Source organism: Pteropus medius, unplaced genomic scaffold (assembly GCF_902729225.1).
Source record: "Pteropus medius unplaced genomic scaffold, Ma_sr-lr_union100, whole genome shotgun sequence".
NCBI lineage: Eukaryota > Metazoa > Chordata > Mammalia > Chiroptera > Pteropodidae > Pteropus > Pteropus medius.
The window spans coordinates 1,252,003-1,271,789 of NW_024350924.1; the positions used below are offsets into that span (position 1 = coordinate 1,252,003).

The 19,787-nt window shown below is 38.7% G+C and overlaps 1 protein-coding gene across 3 annotated transcripts in view; it reads left to right on the plus strand.

Annotated features, from left to right (window-relative positions):
• Positions 1-19,787, plus strand: part of NTNG1 (netrin G1) — a 289,039-nt gene that overhangs the window by 213,872 nt on the left and 55,380 nt on the right. For all 3 annotated transcript variants that reach the window (XM_039841024.1, XM_039841023.1, XM_039841022.1), the window contains exon 5: positions 2,622-2,648. In XM_039841024.1, coding sequence (XP_039696958.1) covers positions 2,622-2,648 — 27 coding nt within the window. The remainder of the gene's footprint in view (positions 1-2,621; positions 2,649-19,787) is intronic.

A 19,787-nucleotide genomic window follows, 5' to 3' on the forward strand; every position in this document is an offset into this window, starting at 1 on the left:
CAGTTTTTCTGAGCATAATCTGACTCTTATTTCATGATTTATGGGTACTGCCACTGCTGTAAGATGGGATCACATTCACTGATTCATCCCTCTCAGACCCCGAAGAAACCCATCTTTCACGAAATGCATTGTAGCCTCCCCTTCTTATTTCCTTGAACATTTGAAAGATTTCTCATGACTTATTCATAGCCTTTTTAATGGATGGAATGGGTTTATTAAATTCTTTAGTAGTCCATAGAGAACCAAAAGCATGGTGTTTGGACATTCAATAAGCAACAGTAGGGGAGAAGTAACATTTGAAAATATACAAGTGGACACCCCTTGGCATTTAGCTATTTCCAACTTCAGGAATCTTTATTCCAGTGAGCATTTAAAAAATATTTTCTGAGCAGTTCCCATTTACAGCAATGGAATAGAAAGTGAATCACCTGGTAGCAGCTCAAAAAGTGATCAGCCACAAAATGAGGGAGAGCCTGAAATTCAAGCATCCAAGTGTGAGGTAATAGAAAACAGCTTCGTGAAGAAAAGAGGATCTCATAATGGCCATGCTTGGCGAGGTCTGTCTAGCTGCAGTGAATGTTTGTCCCCTGCACTGGTGTCCCCAAAGGAATGGAAACATTTTTTCATCTTTCTAAAGTGTGCAGCTGCAATGAGTACTTCATCAAACCATATAGCGGGCTGGCTCTCCACTGCGGCTGGCCAAACACCCTGAGAACTTCACTTTGCATTATGCATGGCCCTCTAATGCCACGTACGTTTGCAAACACATGAAAAGTCTCTTCCTGCCATCCTAACTTCCATTCTCTTTGACGGATTACAAAAGGCAAGCAGTTTCTTGTGGTGGAGCAGGATTTTCAATCCTGGGGAAATTTGAAGCTTCTGCAATTGATACTAAAATTATGATGCTGCCATTGTGCCTCACTCAACAGGGGATTTGCAAAGGGAAGAAAAAGGATTCAGTACCAAGTCCCTGTCACGCTGCAGCAAAGACAGTCTACCAGAATGTTGGGTCAGGAATTCAGTAGTTCTGTGTGGAAATCGCATTTGACCTGAAACTCAGTTCACAGGACAGAGTTGAAACAGGGAAGTGGAAATTTAGGTTTCCAGTTTGGGTTGATCAGTGATCGGTAATTAAACTGAAGCACCAGGGATGCTGCGTGTAAAATCGAGAGAGTTTGAATGTGTCTAATAACTGAAAGAAAAGTTTTCATTCCTTCTAAGGTTTTTAAAAAATCATGGTAAGCTTTAATTTCTCCTCCCCCACCTCCCCACCCCCACCCACCCCCTCTAAGAAATAGGAAAACAGCTCTTGGTTTTAAAGAATACAAATCTCTAAGTAATGTACAGTGACTAGTTAAAATAAGCAGAGGGCAGTTGTTCAAAGATAAACACTAAAATAGAAGTTTAATGATTTCTACATTTACCACCTGTTAGTACACTTCAGCCATGCGGAGGATAAGTCTGAACAGCTCATTAACAGCTATCATTTATTGACTATGTACCATGTGTCAGACATTTTTATGGATTATCTTATTCAATCCTCACAGCAGCCCTATGCAGTAGATATTATTAGCGACTTTTCAGATAAGAAAATGGGTGTAGAGAGGCTGGGAACTTGCCCGAAACCACGCAGCTAGTCAGTTGCAAAGCGGGACTGTCACTCAATTCTGTCTGGTTTCCGTCCATCTCATGCTCTCATCCACACCACTACCAGAATTAAGTGGAGAAGATATAAATTTCTGACTTTTAATTAGCAATATCTATCATGATGTCCTAGCTTGATGAACCAACTAAATCAATAATAGTAATCATAGCAAAGATGGATATAGCACATACTACCTGCCAAGCAATGCCAAGGTCACGACCCAGGCAGCCTGATTCTCGTGCCCCTGCTCTTGGCTAGGAGTTTTCATCTAAATACAGACTAAATTTGTGCCCACAGTTATGCCAAGTCCAGCCACATTCTGAAATGGTTCCACCACCTTAGCACCACTTATAAATTAAAGTGGAAGCTAAAAAAATCAATGAAGTCCGTGATCAATATGAACAACCTAATGTAGTCTTGAATTATTCTGCTCAATTAAGCTTCTATTACAGAGTTTAATCCACATATCTGACAAGAAAAAGAGGAATAAAAATGATGGTTATGTGAAATTAATCAAATAAAGTGCCAAATGACTTTCATTAGCTAACACACGCATTTCATAACACATTTAAAGAGATCTATTGCAATGTGTGGATATATTTGCACACATCCTCATTGTGTCTATTTGGTACTCTGTGCCCAGAACGTAAGCCTCGTTTAATATCTGTTTTGAACCACGTACAAATGTTCATTAACCTTATAGGCAAACACAAAATGTTTGATCTCATGAAGCTGTATTGAGCCAGCTGTTGAAGGTAAGCATTAATTGCCTAACTCCAATGAGCTCAGGAGTTCTAGAATGAAAGCAAAATGGTTTTGAGAGATAGATACGTATTCTGGGTTTTTTTCTGTGCTTATTTCCTAAAGATCTGAATGTTATCAAATGTTACCTTTCTGACATTTTTATATTGAGTTAAATTTGCCATGTACTAATAAAGTTCTAACAGCTTTTCTTTATTGTTTTCTTTTTCTCTAGGTATCCCCAGTATTTCCAGTATTGGTAGTAAGTAAAAAAAAAAAAATCACCAAACCAAGTCTAGGCTAGCTTTGCTTTGTTGTTCAGCTCCTCAGATCTATTTTCCCAGTGTCCATTTCTGATATAAGAATTTTCTTAGTGAATTGAAGTGCGTTTGTTCTCTGCACAGATATGATAAGACCACAGATAAAATAGTTATCTATGTAGAAGTCTTTTGTGGTCATGGCAGTGCCACAGCCTTCATGGCCACTTTGGATCAATGGAGGCCACCTTTACAGAGGTGCAATTACTTAGGTGACCTTAGTTCATTTAGCAAAAATATAAACAATTCTATTTACCCATACTTAACAACCAACAAATAAATTGCACTCTCTCCCTAGGACGGGATATGGATTTCTACCATAATTTAGAAAAGCAGAGGATAGATGCCAGTGAGTGCTTCAGGCATATTCATTAGAACCCAAAGAAAACGCCATGAAACCCAGGGGAAGGAATTTTATTAATGCATTAAACTCTAGTCTTTGTGATGGCCTGAAAGAAGCAGGTTGTAATCATTAGTCTTTCTGGAGGAATGAAGGGGGGGAAAAAAAAATCAGTCTGTCCATTTCTCCCTCCTGAAATACGGTGACCTATGTTTTTGTGTGACTATTTGGGTTTAAGTTTGCCAGAGAGAAGTGAGGAGTCAGGATACTAGAAGTTTCTGCAATCGTTTTTTTTAGTAGAAATATAAGCAATTGAAAAAGAAATGCCTCTTCAACCTTCTGTGTGTGGGACACTCATCCAGTACCATTGCAAAGAGCTTTCTCCTAGCCATTATGAGAGGATCAGACTGTAGCTTCCTCTTCACATATAAAACAATGACACGCCAACACAAGCCCAAAATGCTTGTTAAGGAAATGCCGCAGAACTTTGCAAAGCAGAATTTCACATATTTTTTTATACATTGCATTCTTTCTCTCTGATAGATAAAAAACCTTTGCCCAACTTCTAAATAACTGATTAGAAAGAAAGTACTGAGGAAGCCGAGACTTTACACTGTGAATAAGGTGAAGAATTTTCACTGTGGTCTCACCCCTCGCAGGCTTCATCGTATGAGCTGTGCCATGCAGGGTGATTGCAGGATAAGCGGCGGCCGCTGAAGCATCACAATACCCAACATCCACCTAAAAAGCAATACTCTGGTAATTTGGATAAAACAACTTCCCGCGTCTTATCAATGCACAGTCAGGTCTTCCAATTCATAAATCAACCCAGTTTACTTAAGCTGGTGAATAGGACTGGACACGGATTTGTTAAGTGCTAGATGTGTTAAATTCCATAAAATCAGCCACTTTGGAAATAAAAGTATTGTTCACATCCATTTAGCTATCAGCCTAATGCTCCAGCATTCTCTTTGTGATCTTGTTGAGAAGACATCAGTGCTACAGACTTGCAAACAAAAACCTTTGGCTCTAATAATCTAATTTTTCTGCTTTAGTATCTCCCTTGGTATTTGCCTAACTGTATATACACCCCGCAATGTGTTTCTTTCAGGCCTTGACAATCACATTTGCACATGCATTTTAAAGCAAAAGGGAAACAAATGGCAGGAAGCCGAGACAGATGATCGAGGCTTCTGTGGTGATCTGGCCTGTCAAAACTTTTCAGAAATGGACGAATGGGAAGTAGTTCTTTGGGGCCGGGGTGTGTTTCTGTTCTGAGTGTCAGTCGCGTGTTGCATGGAATCTCTGACTGTTCCGCTCACTTGCCATCTCATTCGGCCGCCTCCACCACATGCCCCATCTCTGAGCATCAGCAGATGTTGACCTTTTACACACTGAATCGGGAAATTCCAGTTTTGTTTTGCTTTGTATTATTCTGCAATCATCGGTGACCTGAAAGGATGCTTTGTTGTGCTTTTGGAAAATGTATTAACCTTCATTATCAGGAACCTAGGAAAATCAGGTCCTTAATACCTAACCAAAACCCTCTAACAAATAAAGCAGATAGGCTCGTACCCTGCCTTCGTTATGCCTCTGGCTGTTCTGCTTTGGAGTACAATGGCTGTTTCCTGAGATTTCTCCCGCAGACAAGACGTAAGAGCATGCAGAGGTCACCCAACATCACACACGACTAGCTTGCCTGTTGCCCGGTTTTAAGGTCAAGAGATTTATGATAAAGCCATCAGACATGATCGTATCTCTTAGGCTGCTTTAATGGCATTCAAACCTTTCTTCTTTGTGGGCTCATAAGGTGCTCATGTGCCCTGGTGGATTAAGTAATCTCCAAAAGGCAAGAGTTCATGCATAGATGACTCACTGCCCGTTCTAGAGGCACAGCAAGAGGTTTCCAAGGTGCCAGCCAGAGAAGAGGGAGCCGCTGGTCAAGGCTTTTCCCTTTAACCCGAAGAAGAAATCAGTGAGCACAGTTCCACCAAGTATATAGAAAGATGCCATTATAACAGATATAGCACTCATGAGGCTCCCATCATCAAAGCACATCTCCAAGAAAACAAATGATATATATTATCGGCGTAAATTATTGCTGTATGTAACCATAAGTTCACATACGTATGCTATATACATGAAGACTGAGGGTTCTGGAGTCCTGATAGGTTTCAGTAGAGATCTCAAACTGTCCAGGCCCGTATTAAGGTTCAAATGCGTGGACAGAGGGCTCATCCTTTCCGATCATCTGCCGAAAACAGTTTTGAAACAAATTTCCCATTAAGGTCATTTGTACCTACTGTTGTCTGTCTACTAGGAAAGAGATTTTCCAATCACTCCGAAGGTACTTGACTTAAAACTTGGTCATTCTGATGTGCTTTGGCCGTGGCTGAAAAAATACTGGTGATATTGTCAGCAATTAATGAATCCCAAAATAGATTGTAGCCATTGAGCCTTATGATCTGTTTTAACTTAACCTGATGTGATAGTAATTAATTCAGCTTCTTTTTTTTTTTAATAAAATGTATCATGCACTAAGTCAACATTCACGATATTTTATCCAAATGAACATTTGTTGATGCTGAAGATCCGAATTAATAGTTGGTTTGGTGTGGGTGTTTTTGTTCAAGCGATAAACTAATCATTACCTTCTATCATATATTATCTGATCCTTAGTGCTGAAAAACAAGTGATTTTACTAATTATGTTAAACAGTATATTATAAAGAACATAATTAGAACAACAAGAATTGGCCTAATGTGCAAATAGCTTTGTGTGGGTGATTAGCACTTTAAAAAGCAGGTGACAGATGACTCAGGTGAAAGGTAGATCATCTCCAAAAATGAAAGATCACATCAGGAAACACCATTTCGAAAACTTGGAATTTTCTAATAAATCAAAGTATTTCTTAGAACAGTAACAAAAGAAGAGAGATGAAAACATTTTGTGAACCGGAGGATTCTTTATTTTCTTAAACTACTTTCAAATGTTTGCCATCATGGTAGGTAAAGCACAGAATATTGATGGAGGGGTTTGGTTGTGCCCTCCTCTCCAGCTTATTCAGTCTGAAACAACAGTTCACTTAAGGGACATACTCCATTTTCCTGTTTTCTTTTATAATGAGCGTTGCCTTCATCAGAGTTAAAAAATTCATCTCTAATTTGATTTAATTGGCAGAACCATTCAGGAAGGGAAGTGCTACCTGTAGGGATCCATCAGCCTGTTGAGAAAGCCCAGAGATGTTTTCATACTTGAGAACATTTGATGCCAGTGGGAGACCTTGTAAAAGTTGTTTTCCATCCAGCATCCAAATATTTTTTGTTCAGTACCGGTTTACTACAGAAACCTGGATCGTGAGGAAAATAACAAGGTTAATCATTTCTCCACCCAAGGGTTATTAGTCACGGTGTTCACGCTACCCAGAGGGCTGCAGTGTTTATTTTTTATTCCCCCCACCCCTTTGCTTTCTTACTTCTAAATCCCCCAAATAAAAGTTTCATTTGAATTGCCCTTTAACTAATTAGGTTTTATATAATGAGGGAAAAAATGATCAGGCTAGTGTAGCTATACAACAAATTGCAGGGTGAGCTACATTAATTTCGAACTGTTTGCTGATGTTCTAGAAGGAAAGCTAAGGTCCCAGGTGAAACGCCTTGGGGACTTTGTTCTATCGTGTACCCGGTATCCTCATCACAGATCCATTTCATACTTGTGTAACTAACATTTCACATTCATGAAAACTTTGTGGTTATCCTAAGATTGAATGAACATTAGGACGTAGCTGCTTCTTCAATCCTGAAGAATAAATCAAATATTTCAATGAAGGCGGGGAAAGTATCCCCTACCTTAAAAAAAAGAAAAGAAAAGAAATTCAAGAGGTTTAGCAGTCTTTATTGACAACAATTTTTCACCTTGAGCAAATTGACTTTTTTCGCATGTTAATCTTTTACCAGGTGAATTTAGAATGTAGAGCCACTTTTTAAGTGTGAGCTGATATCTGCGCCTTTGCTGTTATCTCTTTGTGGGGGCACATGGAAATTCCTAACTTAAACAAAGATTTGCCAAGATCTCCGAAACGTCCTAGGATGAACCTTCAAACATGTAACTGTGAACTCCCGCACTGAGAGTGTGGGTATCATTGAAGTCTTCGAGTACCAATAGGGAGCTGGCCAACTAACGGTTCCACGTCCCTGGGCAGAGTTAGAGCTTCTGCTTAGAACTGGTGGGAGATGTTCCCACATGTCTATACAATTCCATTTTTAAAATGGTGAATCTGAGCCTCAGAGTGGCCAAGCAACTTGCCCAATGTAATATGTCTAGGAAGGCTTATCTGACTCCAAAAGCTACACTCATTACATTATATCAAACGAAATAGGTTAGAAGGAAAAATTCTAGATTTATTGACTCCTACTCCAGACTCTTTATAATCCACTACACTGCACTTTAGACCTGTTGATCCCTGAATTGACCCATTTCTGTGCAAGGAACTTTAGCGTCTTGGAGGAAAACAAATTCATTTTCAGGTACCTCACTGTGTCATCAACAGAAGTCAATGATTATCACATCTGAAGAGAGGGAGTAGAGGACTGAGACTGTCCCCACATTAAAATAAATATGTCCTTCCTTTAGCACCAAACGTCTTTAATATGCTGAGGAAGAAGAAAAATGTATAGATGTCAAATGTATTACAGAACATAGGACATTTCATGAAATTAGCTATGCAAATTGTAGAACATGCTTGTCCGTGTTCTGTGACAGTAAAAATCCCTTTTTTTAAATCAAGATAGTCCCAGTAAAATAAAATTCCATGTGTTATCTCAAGGACAGACCTACCACTGCCGCATTAAACTGTCTTCCTTACCAGTTTAATGATGCTACATTTCCAAGAGTAGGCAGCTCGCTGTGAAGATGGTAAGATTACCTCCAAGGCCCGAGGGAGTCCTTCTGGAGAGCTTGACGGTTTTCTGTAGATTCCTTTCTAGGCATCAATAATGTTTCCAGATTCCCTGAGGAACAACAGCAGTCACTGTATAAACGCAAAGGGACCTTGTGACTTTGTCTCCACCTGATAATTTTCTCACACACGCCTGGAAGAAGGATATTTAATGAAGGCTCACTAACATCCTCTCAGCGGTGGCTTTTCATATGCATGGTGGCAGCCTGTTTCCTACCATGTTTTAGAACCACAAAATTATGTAAAAGTTGGCGTTTATAGGAAACTTAAAGAGCACTGATCCAACATCATCATTTTACAGATAAGGCAACTAAGGCCTAAATGAATTGTCTAAGTCATCTGGATAGCGGCCAAGGCAGGAGTCCAGCTAAATGTTCAATCTCTAAACTAGAACTCCTTACACTTTAGCATGACATTAGAATTTGCCTTCTCATTTAATTAAACCACCAAAGTATGACATACTACATGGCAGACTATTCTAGAAAAAAACAGATGGGAAAGCATGATCACAATTTACTCTGTTTTTAAAGGGTATACACAAAGTGAGTTGAAAGCTGCATATGATTCACACGAACTGAATGCCATGTATGATAGAAAACAACTTAATAATCTAAAACAATCCTACCTCTAAAGCTTTCTTGATGTAAAAAATGTTTTTAGCCTTCTGCTTCAAGCTTCCTTTTCAGCTTGATACAGTATGGAGTCAGCGATAGATGGATAGGTTTAGCAATTTTAACATAGTTTTTTCCAACTTATAGCCACAAAGAGTTTTCCTTGGCTCACAGAGGAGAAAAATTTTCTTCCAAAGACTCATTTTTATATCTAAGATCTGTTTTTCTGATTCATGAAAACAAAATTCAAGTGCCACAACCAAACTGGCACATAAGTTTTCTGAGTTCTCTCATTAATGAAAAAAAAAAAAAATTCAGGTGAGATATTTGCTTCATAGTCTAAACTGATGTGCTTCAAAACTGAAAGAAACTTGGAATTTAACATTTTACCTTTGAATGTTAAAAATCAAATCTTTCTCACAGAACTCCAAAATAATTTCTATTGCTTTCTGAGCAATAGCATTAATTGATGTGGCTCTTGAACTGGATTGTTCCCTAAAGTCATCTTAAGTGAGCTTTTTTATGTATCAGAATCACTCACTTTGGGAACAATTAAGATTGCAAAAATTAGGGGGAGCACATTATTTTCCCATCTTTAATTCAGCAGGAACTGCTTATACTACAGTCATCTTATTTTTATTGCAACAACAACCACAATTAGAACAATAAGCACTAACTTTTATCAGATGCTCCCTACGATGACAAGCAAATATTAACTCATTCAGTCCTGACAACAACCAGCATCCCCTTTCTGCAGACAAGAAAGCTTAGTCACAGAGAATTTAAGAAATTTCTTCTAGTGATAGAGCTGGGATTTGAATCCAGCCTGAGCTCCATTTAAATGTACCGTATCTTAAATAAGTTTCTACTAAATAGATATTTTTTAGGCTTCCCATAGATGTAATTTGAAAAAACAATGACAGTAGAGTAATAGACTATGATGGGCATTTCAGCTATTTTTTTCAAGGAGGCAGTTGTGGAGTATATGGTTGTGGTCTCCATACTCCCAGAGCCAAAGCCTTTGGAGTCTAGTCCATTTTCTTGGATGGGGCCAGGATCCTTAAAAGAAGAGATCTCCATAAAAAGGCTATTCTTAACTGATTGGCCATCTAGTTCCACTGAACAGATATGGTGATCCATCCCCTCACCTCGATAATAACTTCTCACCTCCAGTTTGGGTTCACCAAGACAGCGGAAAGCTACATAGTAAGAACAGGCACAATGATTTTTCTTTCACGCAGGAAACTCTTAATCTCCTACATCCTCCAAAGAGCGTGTGCCTCATCCCAACAACCTTCCTCCTTCATGGACTTCAGTGCGAGCCTGCTAGGTCATGAGAGAGCCACTGGAGTGATGAACCTAATAGCTGAGAGAAACCTTAGAGACCTTTGAGTCCAGCACCTCTTACAGATAAGGAAACTGAAGTTCAGAAATATTAACAGCCAGACCACCCCCCTCAGTAACAGAACTAGGAGCAGACTCTTAATCTTCCCATTCCCAATACCCTTTGCCTTGCAACAAACTACCACACTGACTCATGATATTCCCTAGTTAATTCATGAAAGAATGGAATTAATAAATTCGGCAACAGTTCACCTAAAGAGATAATGCAAATACTGTTGATGTATTCTAATTTTTTTGATTTGCAATTTCTAACTACTCAAACAAGTGGTCCACTGCTATTATGAAACAAAATAAATTTAAAAATTTAAGATGAATGAGATATTAAAAATCTCATAGGGGCCACAAATTTCAATATCTTTTTGTTTTCAGGGCATTTTTACTCCCAAGAAAGACATAGCACATAAAATTTTGTTCCAATGGAGATATGTGTAGATTAGATTAGGCTTTTCACGTGATGACTGCTGGTGGTTCTGACTTTTAATTATTCAAAAAGGTTAGGCATCCCACATAATGAAAATTATTTGGGGGAAAAAATGTCTAATTATATTCCCAGGAAAATACACTGGCTACCCTCCTCCCACCTCCCCAAAAAAACTTAAGTACACAGTACAGAAGAAAATTATATTCTAGAGAGAATCCAGACTATAACAGAGGTGTGTATCTTGATAATTCCCCACAGGTCAAGTAGTTATCAATTAAAAAGTAGAATGACCTACATTAATTTTTATACATAAAGGAAGATGCTTAAAATGGAACTTCAGCATCCTGGGGAAAAATCATAAAACACTAAGAAAAGAGTATACCAAAATATAGGCATAACCAGATGTTTAACATATTGGAATATGGAATAAATTTAATTCATGATGTTAATTTTTCAAAACTCTCAAATTGATATAATGTAAAATTTTTGTGTTAAATTTCTTGGCAAAGCTTACTAACAAAATAATCATATTGTTACTTTAATTTCATCAAGACAAACCAGTCATTGACACTTGCCATTAAATTATAAGCATCACCCTACTTATGACCTGGATTTGCCTCTTCTACAGGCAAAAGATAGAACCATTTCAACAAACTAAAATTTTGTTAATTTGATGCTAATAATATAATTTTCTATATAAAGTCATAACAATGGTTTGAAATTTTTCCTAAATAACTTCTAGAAATCATATTAATTTCCTGAAAATGCAAATTTCTAGTTTTTCAAAAGTGATCATCATGGTTCAAGTAGGCTTGTTCTGTTCATTCAATATCTACCCATCACCAAAATGCTCAAGTAAAAAGCAAAATTCAGGATACAGCTTGCATATTTTGCTGCATGTTCTCAAATATCTTTTTAGTAATATCTGGATACAGATGTTGAAAGTTATTACACGCTTTTTTCATTTATAAATTTTGACAGAGCGATATCAACATTCAAATTTCCTTTGCTTTTTGTGTGCATACACACATACACAGCAACAGTAGATCAGCTTTTTGAACAAATATTAAAAAAAAACCAAAGTTGTAGTGAAAGTCCCATGTCTTACAAGAATGTTATTTGCTGTAATCTAATTATGGAGGAAATAATCTGATAATACCTGTTCACAGTAGCCTAACCACTTGATTATCAATTACTCAATTATTAGATATTTGCTGAGGCCTTCTGCAAGGCTTTGCCCTTCCTCAAAGAGGTCCAATCTAATTATGGAGATGAGAAATAGACCTGTGAAATTTAAACTAGCACTATTAAAACTCATGTTTATCCACATGGCAATGAGGAATCAGAAGCACAGACAGTAACATGCTACATGCATTTAGAGGCGAGGGCTCCCCTTGTGGAGTGGGGTGGTCGCAAAGGACCCCACAAGAGATGTGGTTTCGAGCTGACCTCAGTGTATGGTAGATTTGAGTCATGAAATGACTGCTTCAATAGTTCGGCTTAGCAAAAATGTTTTAAAGCATCCAATCCTGCTTTTCCAGTTATTTTTATACTAGTGAATCTAAGGAAGAAATAACATCAATTCTTAAATTAACAATGCTTATAATTATTACTGGATTGGAACCAATAACTCTAGAAATATAATTTTAGGTAAATACATTATGAAAACATTTACGCACCCATACATGCGTATGATTGGAAGCACCTTGGACTATTCTCCTTAAGGCAGAATCACCAGTAATCCCTCTCTTTCTTTCTCTGAGAAATTGCATCAGTAAAAATAGGAAATAAATCCACTTCTTTGCAGAGATAATGGCTCACACTTAAAACATGCCCCAAAGAATCTCTCACGAAAGACTAATGCAACCAGTTCATATCTGTAAATATAAATTACAGAGACTGGAATCCTCAAGTGAGAAATTATTTCTTTTGCATTATCTTCCAGTTTCAGGCACCAGCTTTATGTAGAGTGTGAATTGCTGAAGTCTCTATTTGGTTATGTGTAAGAACACTCTATCGCCAAAGTAAATGTGTATAGCTTGGTTAGGGAGGGAACTCTCTATATTTAATGTCCATTCAATGTTTTGGGAATCATCAATTGCTTGCTCTTGTTTGGTGCGGAGTCATGTTTTGTTAAGTGCATCACAGCCAAGGTAAAGAGCCGATGTGTGGTTTGTGTCTTTGTCCATATAATTTTCTGTTTAGACCAAATGACATGATAGCTGAAAATAACATACCCTGATTTTTCCTGATGCATGCAGATCCTCCCAAGTTTAATAGGATATGGCCGAATATTTCTTCCCTTGAGGTTTCTAACCCAAAACAAGGTAGGAGCATGTAAAATTCCTACTGATATAAAATCCCACATGTTTAGGGGGAAAATCCCATACACCATTTTTTTTAGCACTACATAAGAGCAATATCATAAAAGCCATGTCTTCGAAAGGATCATAATTTGAATATTTTTTCTAATATGTAGAGTGTCCCAAAAATATAGTGAAAGATGTAGGATAAAAATAAATGGCATAGAAGTTATAAACACTTTATTAACTTTACATTTAACGTCAGTCTGTCTCAAGAAAAGTCTAGTTATATTGCCATCAGAGTATAGAGTATCAATAATAATTCTTCAAAACTTGTGAGTGGAACAGGCATCTTTTCACTGTCTCCCTTTTGCCTTTCTTAAGTAAACTGGTATGTCCGTTGTGTGGAGGGTGAGGAAAGTAAACATAAAGGCAGTATTACAGTCCCCAAGGAGATCCATTTTCTTTTACTTTTGCTCCATAATGACTTACAGAAATTTGGAACACTCTTTCTCTGTCTCTCTCTGTCTCTCTCTGTCTCTCTCTGTTCCTCTCTGTCTCTTGTTCTCTGTCTTCTCTTGTCTCTCTGTCTCTTCATTCCTTCCTTGTCTCTCTGTCTCTCTCTCTCTCCTCTTCCCCATTCTCCTTCCTCCTCTTCCTTCTCCTTCTCCATTCCTCCTTTTCCTTCCCCTCCCCTCTCCTCTCCTACCCTCCCACATCACAGTATATTTTCTCTGTTGGAGCTTTATGAATCAACAATCATTTCCACCAGTATTAAGAACAGCTTGCATTCTGTCTGTCCTTATAGCGGTTATTATTTTCCGACTTCTAACATCAACAATAAATAAATACATAAAAGAGAGATACTGACAGACAGCAGCAGTGTGATTACACAGGAAGAGATAGAACTTTTAAAAACTGGGCAGTAAAAGTCATAAGATGCAAAATAATAGTAAATTCACAGTAACATCTAGTTACTTATTTAGACATGTATAAATAGGAGTTTATTTTAATAGAAAATTATATTCTTTTGTCTCTTCCTTCTCGAAAAAATAAAAAAGGCACATCTTTGGCTTCCACCTTCCTTCATTATATACAGGATGTTCCTTTTAAACTAATGAATACAGATGGAGGAGGAAATGAGCAAAAGGAGGAACCAGGAAATAGCTGCTAAGCAAAACAAAATATATTAGCAATTTGTTGAAGAGTCAAATTGGAAAGGCTGCATTTTCCGTCCTTGATCGGTGATGAAATCGAGACTGTCCTAGATACATACATTACTAGTAAATAGAATTATCTTAATCATCTGCTCCAAATGAATTTTTTCAAGTTTCTGCATACATATGTGGAAGAAATACAGATCAACCTCACCCCTATTCAGGGGAGCTTTGGTAGCTTTGTTCCTTGGCAAGTTTAATGACAGCATCTTCAGTGAAAAGTCACTGAGTATTTCCCATTGAATTTCATAGCTCAATAAATTACACAAGATGATATCTAATACTTAACACTTCTCCACAGTGAGTTTTGATATGAACAGAATTATGTGTTGTTCAAAACCTGAAACAGACCCATTTAATTATTTCGCTAAGTTTTTTGTGAGTGTCACAGAACTAAAAGCTCTCAGAAACATCTTTAGTTAATGTCAGCTGCAGTTTTTTTAGAATGTGGATAATGAGTTCAAATGAATTTATTTAGGAAACAGCGCAGTTGAATGAAGTGCTTGAACTTGCGATTTGAGCTAAAGGTGCATTTTCCAACAGAGGCCAGTTCCGTGTAGCCACATTTATCTTGTCAACATCTGCAAAGAACATCAGGCTCTACACTATTTTTACTGTTTTCAAAAGCAACTCTCCACAAATAATTGGAAAAGAAGTGGCAAGCAAACGTAGAGATCCCTGCCATTAACAAATTGATATCATCACAAAGGTAATAAATGTTGAGAAGAAGACTACATTTTCGAAAGGTAGACAGATTCAAGGTGCCTCTGAGATCGAGATCCAGGTGCCCCTGAGTGGTTGACCCTTGTGGCTAGATTCTGTGATGTCTGATCAGTTGAACGAAAATAGTGTAACTGGTTCCCATGTAGGTGAGCTTATGGTCGTACAGAGAAAATGGTATGGTGAACTGAGGCAACGATATTGCTAATTAACTCAGCAACATGACTACTACTTTAAGAGAGGGCCGATTGAGGACCCCATATTGTTACTAAAATAATCTTTATATAACGGAATTTTTTACTTAAGTGGTAATTCTTGCCTCTGAAATTAAAAGCTACCAAAATTTATTTTTGACGAACTATTTTCAGCCAAATATAAGACTTCCCTTTGACTGAAACAAACTCTCAGAAACAACAGATACAAATAATCTCTTCATTGAGGGCTACTTGTCGAGTGGGTTGATGATAAGTCATTACAGTTTGAACGTTTCACGATTGTTTCTAATGTGCTGTTCATTCTTTTAAACCTATCCAGTTGCTCCCAAAGTAGCTTTGTCAACAGTATCTTCTGTTCAAGTTGCAAACCACAAGAGAGGTAGGAATTCTTGGATTCATACAGTGATTTCATGGTGTTATGTGTTGTGAAACATTGCACTGTATGAATCTGGAATATCTGTGAAGTGTACCCATCAGCTTATTGGTGAGGCATGTTGACTGATATCGATCAATGCATTAAATAGTACTGAGAATGTCATCTGTAAGAGGGGGAAGAGGCTTCACTCAGAAATTTACTGCAAATTAAAAATGCTGCAACATTTGTTTTCTAAAAGATTAACGTGTGAATAAGAATCGTAACAGCTTAGTTTCCTGCTTAAAATATGAATGTTAGAGTATTAACATTGTTATTCGTTTGCATTGAAAATATGGAAACCCACTTAGAGTGAGTTTCAAGGATGCTTTTCATGAGGACACAATGGCAGGTTCCATGTATGGTGCCCATTTGACTTTGCAACAAATAGCATACCTTGGAATTTCTACTTCCAAACATTATTCAGAATGAATTTTAAAAGATACCAGTGAAGATCTGCACTGGGTTAAGCATTGATTATAACCTAAAAACGATAATTATATTACTGTCTTTAAATGAAAGTGAGCAGTATCTCATCTGTGACTCATGAATGGCCCATTCCAGTGAGCATCTGTCATTCACAGAATGAAGATTTTTCAGGAAACATAAAGACTCCTGTTTTTATTTCACCATTTTTCTTTAAATGTCCTATGTGACAGGTGTGTCTTGTTTTCCACCCTTGACTGTTGGGCATATGTTATGTTTTTCTTTTCTTTTTTTTTTTTTGTTTTTTTTGTTTTTTTTTTAAAGGCAACATCTCTCACAAATAATATATTTATTAACAAAATCTGAATTTAGTTTGACCTACTCGGTGACAGTGACCGTAATAGCTTCCCTAGTCCTTATGGAATTTAGTCATTTTAATCAACGTTGAATTTCTCCTTCTGTGCATATAAAGGAAGAAACTAGTCAGGAGATGGGAAAAGCAAAACCAATAGTTTTTAAACCACGTCTCAAACTTTCCTTACATGTGTTTTTACCTATGGGATATTGGCAGTGCCCTTCTGAGAGGCTTCCAAATGGATTTGAAATCCAGGGAAATATGTTCTTTAAAAACAGAGCAGCTACAGGTAGGTAGGTTATCGATCCTTTTTGGGCACGTGTGCATATCAGAAGGCAGTCGAGGAGGCCACAGTGGGGATGTTGTTTCTTAGCTACAATATGCAGATCTACACAAAGAAACCAAGGAGGTGAAGGAGGAAGAAAACAACAGGGACTTTTACAAAATCCCTGTCTCTCATGTCATCTCAAGCAGGCTGGATAAACAAGGGGCCTCTTGACCTGGAATTTGACCCTGCCTCATTGAATCTCTGGTTTCTTGGTTACATGGCACTAATGAGGTCCAAACATATCTCCGGAGGCAGGAAGAAGCCACCTAATGAAGTAGCATTGTCATAGAAAAAAACCCACATAGTCATCAAATGCTGTGTATGGAAGAGCTTCAAAAGCTAGAGGAGGGTTGGTGAGGTGAGGAGCAGGGAAATGCTCTGCCCCCTCCCCAGGTGGGGGTCCCTTCTCCGTTAACGCGGCGAAAGGAAAATTCTTGTTAGAGTTCTAATTTATTCACTTCTATCAAAAGTCTTTTCCCCAAATCCTTTCTTTTTCAGTGACTAAAATGAATTTTCTCCAGCTCTGACTTTGAATAAGCTTTCCTCATTAGGCCGCAGAACATTTTTACCTGTGCCACAGTTAGAGTCCTTTATCCTACATTTATGTAGGTAGGTAACATAATCATGTAATTAGAGCCAACCTGGGGAACAGTGAGAAAGAAGACACCTGGGGGAATTTAACCCTCTCCTCTTCTTAACGTTCTTTTCTCTCATTCTCTTCCTCTCCAACCTTTAGTTTTCCTGTACCTCCTGCCCGCCCACGTCTCCCCAACCAGTCTCAGAAAGGGGCTCTCAACCTTAGGAGAGGTCTGGGCCTTTCCTGACCTAGAAAGCCAACTTTGAACACTCCTTCTTCTAAATCACTTCTAGCTTTATTGGTCTTAAGTAACTAGTTACTAAGGACCATATTATCATAACTGCCTTGTATGATATCACATATGTCACCTGGCAGATTTCACTGCCCCCACCACCCCCCAGGAGACTTTTGGTTGTCACAGCTTGGGGCTTGCTACTGCATCTAGTTGGTAGAGGCCAGGGATGCTTCTGAATACCATCCTGTAATATCCAAGACAACCAAGAATGATTCAGCCAAATATGTCAGTAGTGCCAAAGTGAGAAACCCATTAGACTTTGCAGGACTGGACCTCGCCTCGTTCACGTCCCCTGGTACAAGGCGGTGCTCAGTAAACATGCGTGGACAGTGTCTGCTGTGCCACAGCAGGCAGAAGTGTTTTAGAGACCCCTACAGCTTTGTTTACACAACAGTAATTAAAATTGTCTGGAAAAAATACATATAGTCTACAATGCAATTTGAGTTTGAAAAACTATGTAAAACCAGAGCAATGTTCAGAAATCTGCTCTTCCTGCCTAAATTGACCTGAGTAGACATATAGTCAACTCTGCTAAAATAATTACTGACTCATTATATCTTGTTGTGTGGCTGCTGTTTTTCTGAATTCTTTAATATGTAAGATATAGCCAGACGCTGATGGAAAGCAAACAATGGAGGAATGAACTTAAACATGACTTTCCTCTGTGTCTTCCTGTCTCCCAAAGGAAGTTGCCTCAGGATCATCATTGATTCGTTGATTCATTCATTTGAGACTTTTTGAGCACTTAGTGTGTGCTAGGCGATGTTTTGAGCTCTGTGGTTACAACAGCGAACAAAACAGACATGGTCTGTACTCATGTATTTACAATTGGGGTGTAAGGGAGAATATTTTTTAAGTGTACTTTTCAGGTACTATAAAGCCTACGAAAAAAATTAAACAGGATTAAGAAATTGAGGACTTAGTGCGTTTGGGTCCAGGGCTGATACTTCAGATAGAGCAGTCACAGAATTTTCTTTGAGCGGAAAACTAAAAGCAAAGTAGGAAGCAAGTCACAGGGCTGTCGGGGGAGGAAGAGTCTAGACGGAGGTAAAAGCGGAGTGCAGAGGCCCTGGGGACACGCTCGGCAGGTTTGCAGAGTAACACGGAGGCATTTTACTTTACGGTGAGTGAGGAAGAGATGATAGCAATGAGCCCCCTGGGGAAGCCTGGGACAAGATCAATGGGGGAATAAATGAGCTCGAATTCTGTCTGTTAATTTGAATGAAATGGGAAGCCATTAGGATTCTGAGCGGAGGGATGTCATGACCTAATTTAAGTTTCAAAAGAGTTATTCTGACTGCTATGTGGGAAGGAGACTGTTACAAAAATGGAAGCCAAGAAAGCAGTTTGGGGACAACAGCAGTCATCCAGGTGGGGGGACAGTGCCTTTAAGGATGAGGTGGAGAGAGGGTGTGAGATTTAGAATGTCTTTTAAAAGCATAGCCAGAGGATCTGTTGATAGATTGGTTGTCAAGGAAGAGAAAATGAGAGGTGGCAAGAACAACTCTGGGGATTTTGAGCTAAGCAGGTAGAGGAATGGAATTGTCATTTATTGAGAGAGAGTGGGCCACCTAGGTGAGTAGCAGGTTTGGGCGGGTAACCTCATAGCTCAGTTTTGAACATGTTAAGGTTGATATTAAACGTCCAAGTGGAGACGTTAAGAAGTATATCAGTCTGGATGAAGTCTCACTAACTGACCCTGACTGGGGACTTGGTCCAGGCTGGAAATAACTGTTTTGGAGAGGCTGGCTTATAGACGGTTGATAAAGTCATGAGGCTGGGTGCAAAACCCTGGCGTGGGGTGAGCCTACACAGCAAAGGGGTCCGCGGACAAAGCCCTGAGACATCTGAGGAGACGGGACAAAAAGCAAAAGAGAGGGGGAAGCAGTGGCGGGTGAGAAAGGCGGAGAACCCCCAGAGAGAGGGGTGTGGCTCAGGAGCCCCTCGTTGAGGAAGGGCAGCCAGGCAGCCCCCAGGGCCCCGCTAAGGTTCATGGTCATGAACGCAAAGTGAGACTGGTTTCAAATGGCTGGAGAAAAACTCCAGCCACATTTAGCTTCTAGGGTGTAGGCACGGAGAGGCAACAAGTTGGATTTAACCAGGATTGGGTTTACCCCAGAGACTGTGATGGGGGGCAGAGGGTAGCGGACAAGGGAGATGAGAATATATAAAAGGAAGTGATTGTGAGGATAGACCACGCGTTCTATACTTTGTAAAAAGAGAAAGGAGGAGATGGTAGGTGAGCGCATGGGAGGATCAGAGAATTATTGAGCTATTAATATCATCCCTTAAGGATCTGGATATGATAATGCAGCTCAAACTATATCGTTAATGATTATCAATGGATTCTATGCTTATGCTGAAAGACTAGTTACTACAGAGTGGTAAATTAACAGAATGCTGAAAAATAATTTAGCAGTTTAAAAATCGTATTTGATATGCCTTGCATTTATATAGTTTTCTCATGTATTTCAGATCACTTTCAAAGTTTTTTTCTCACTTT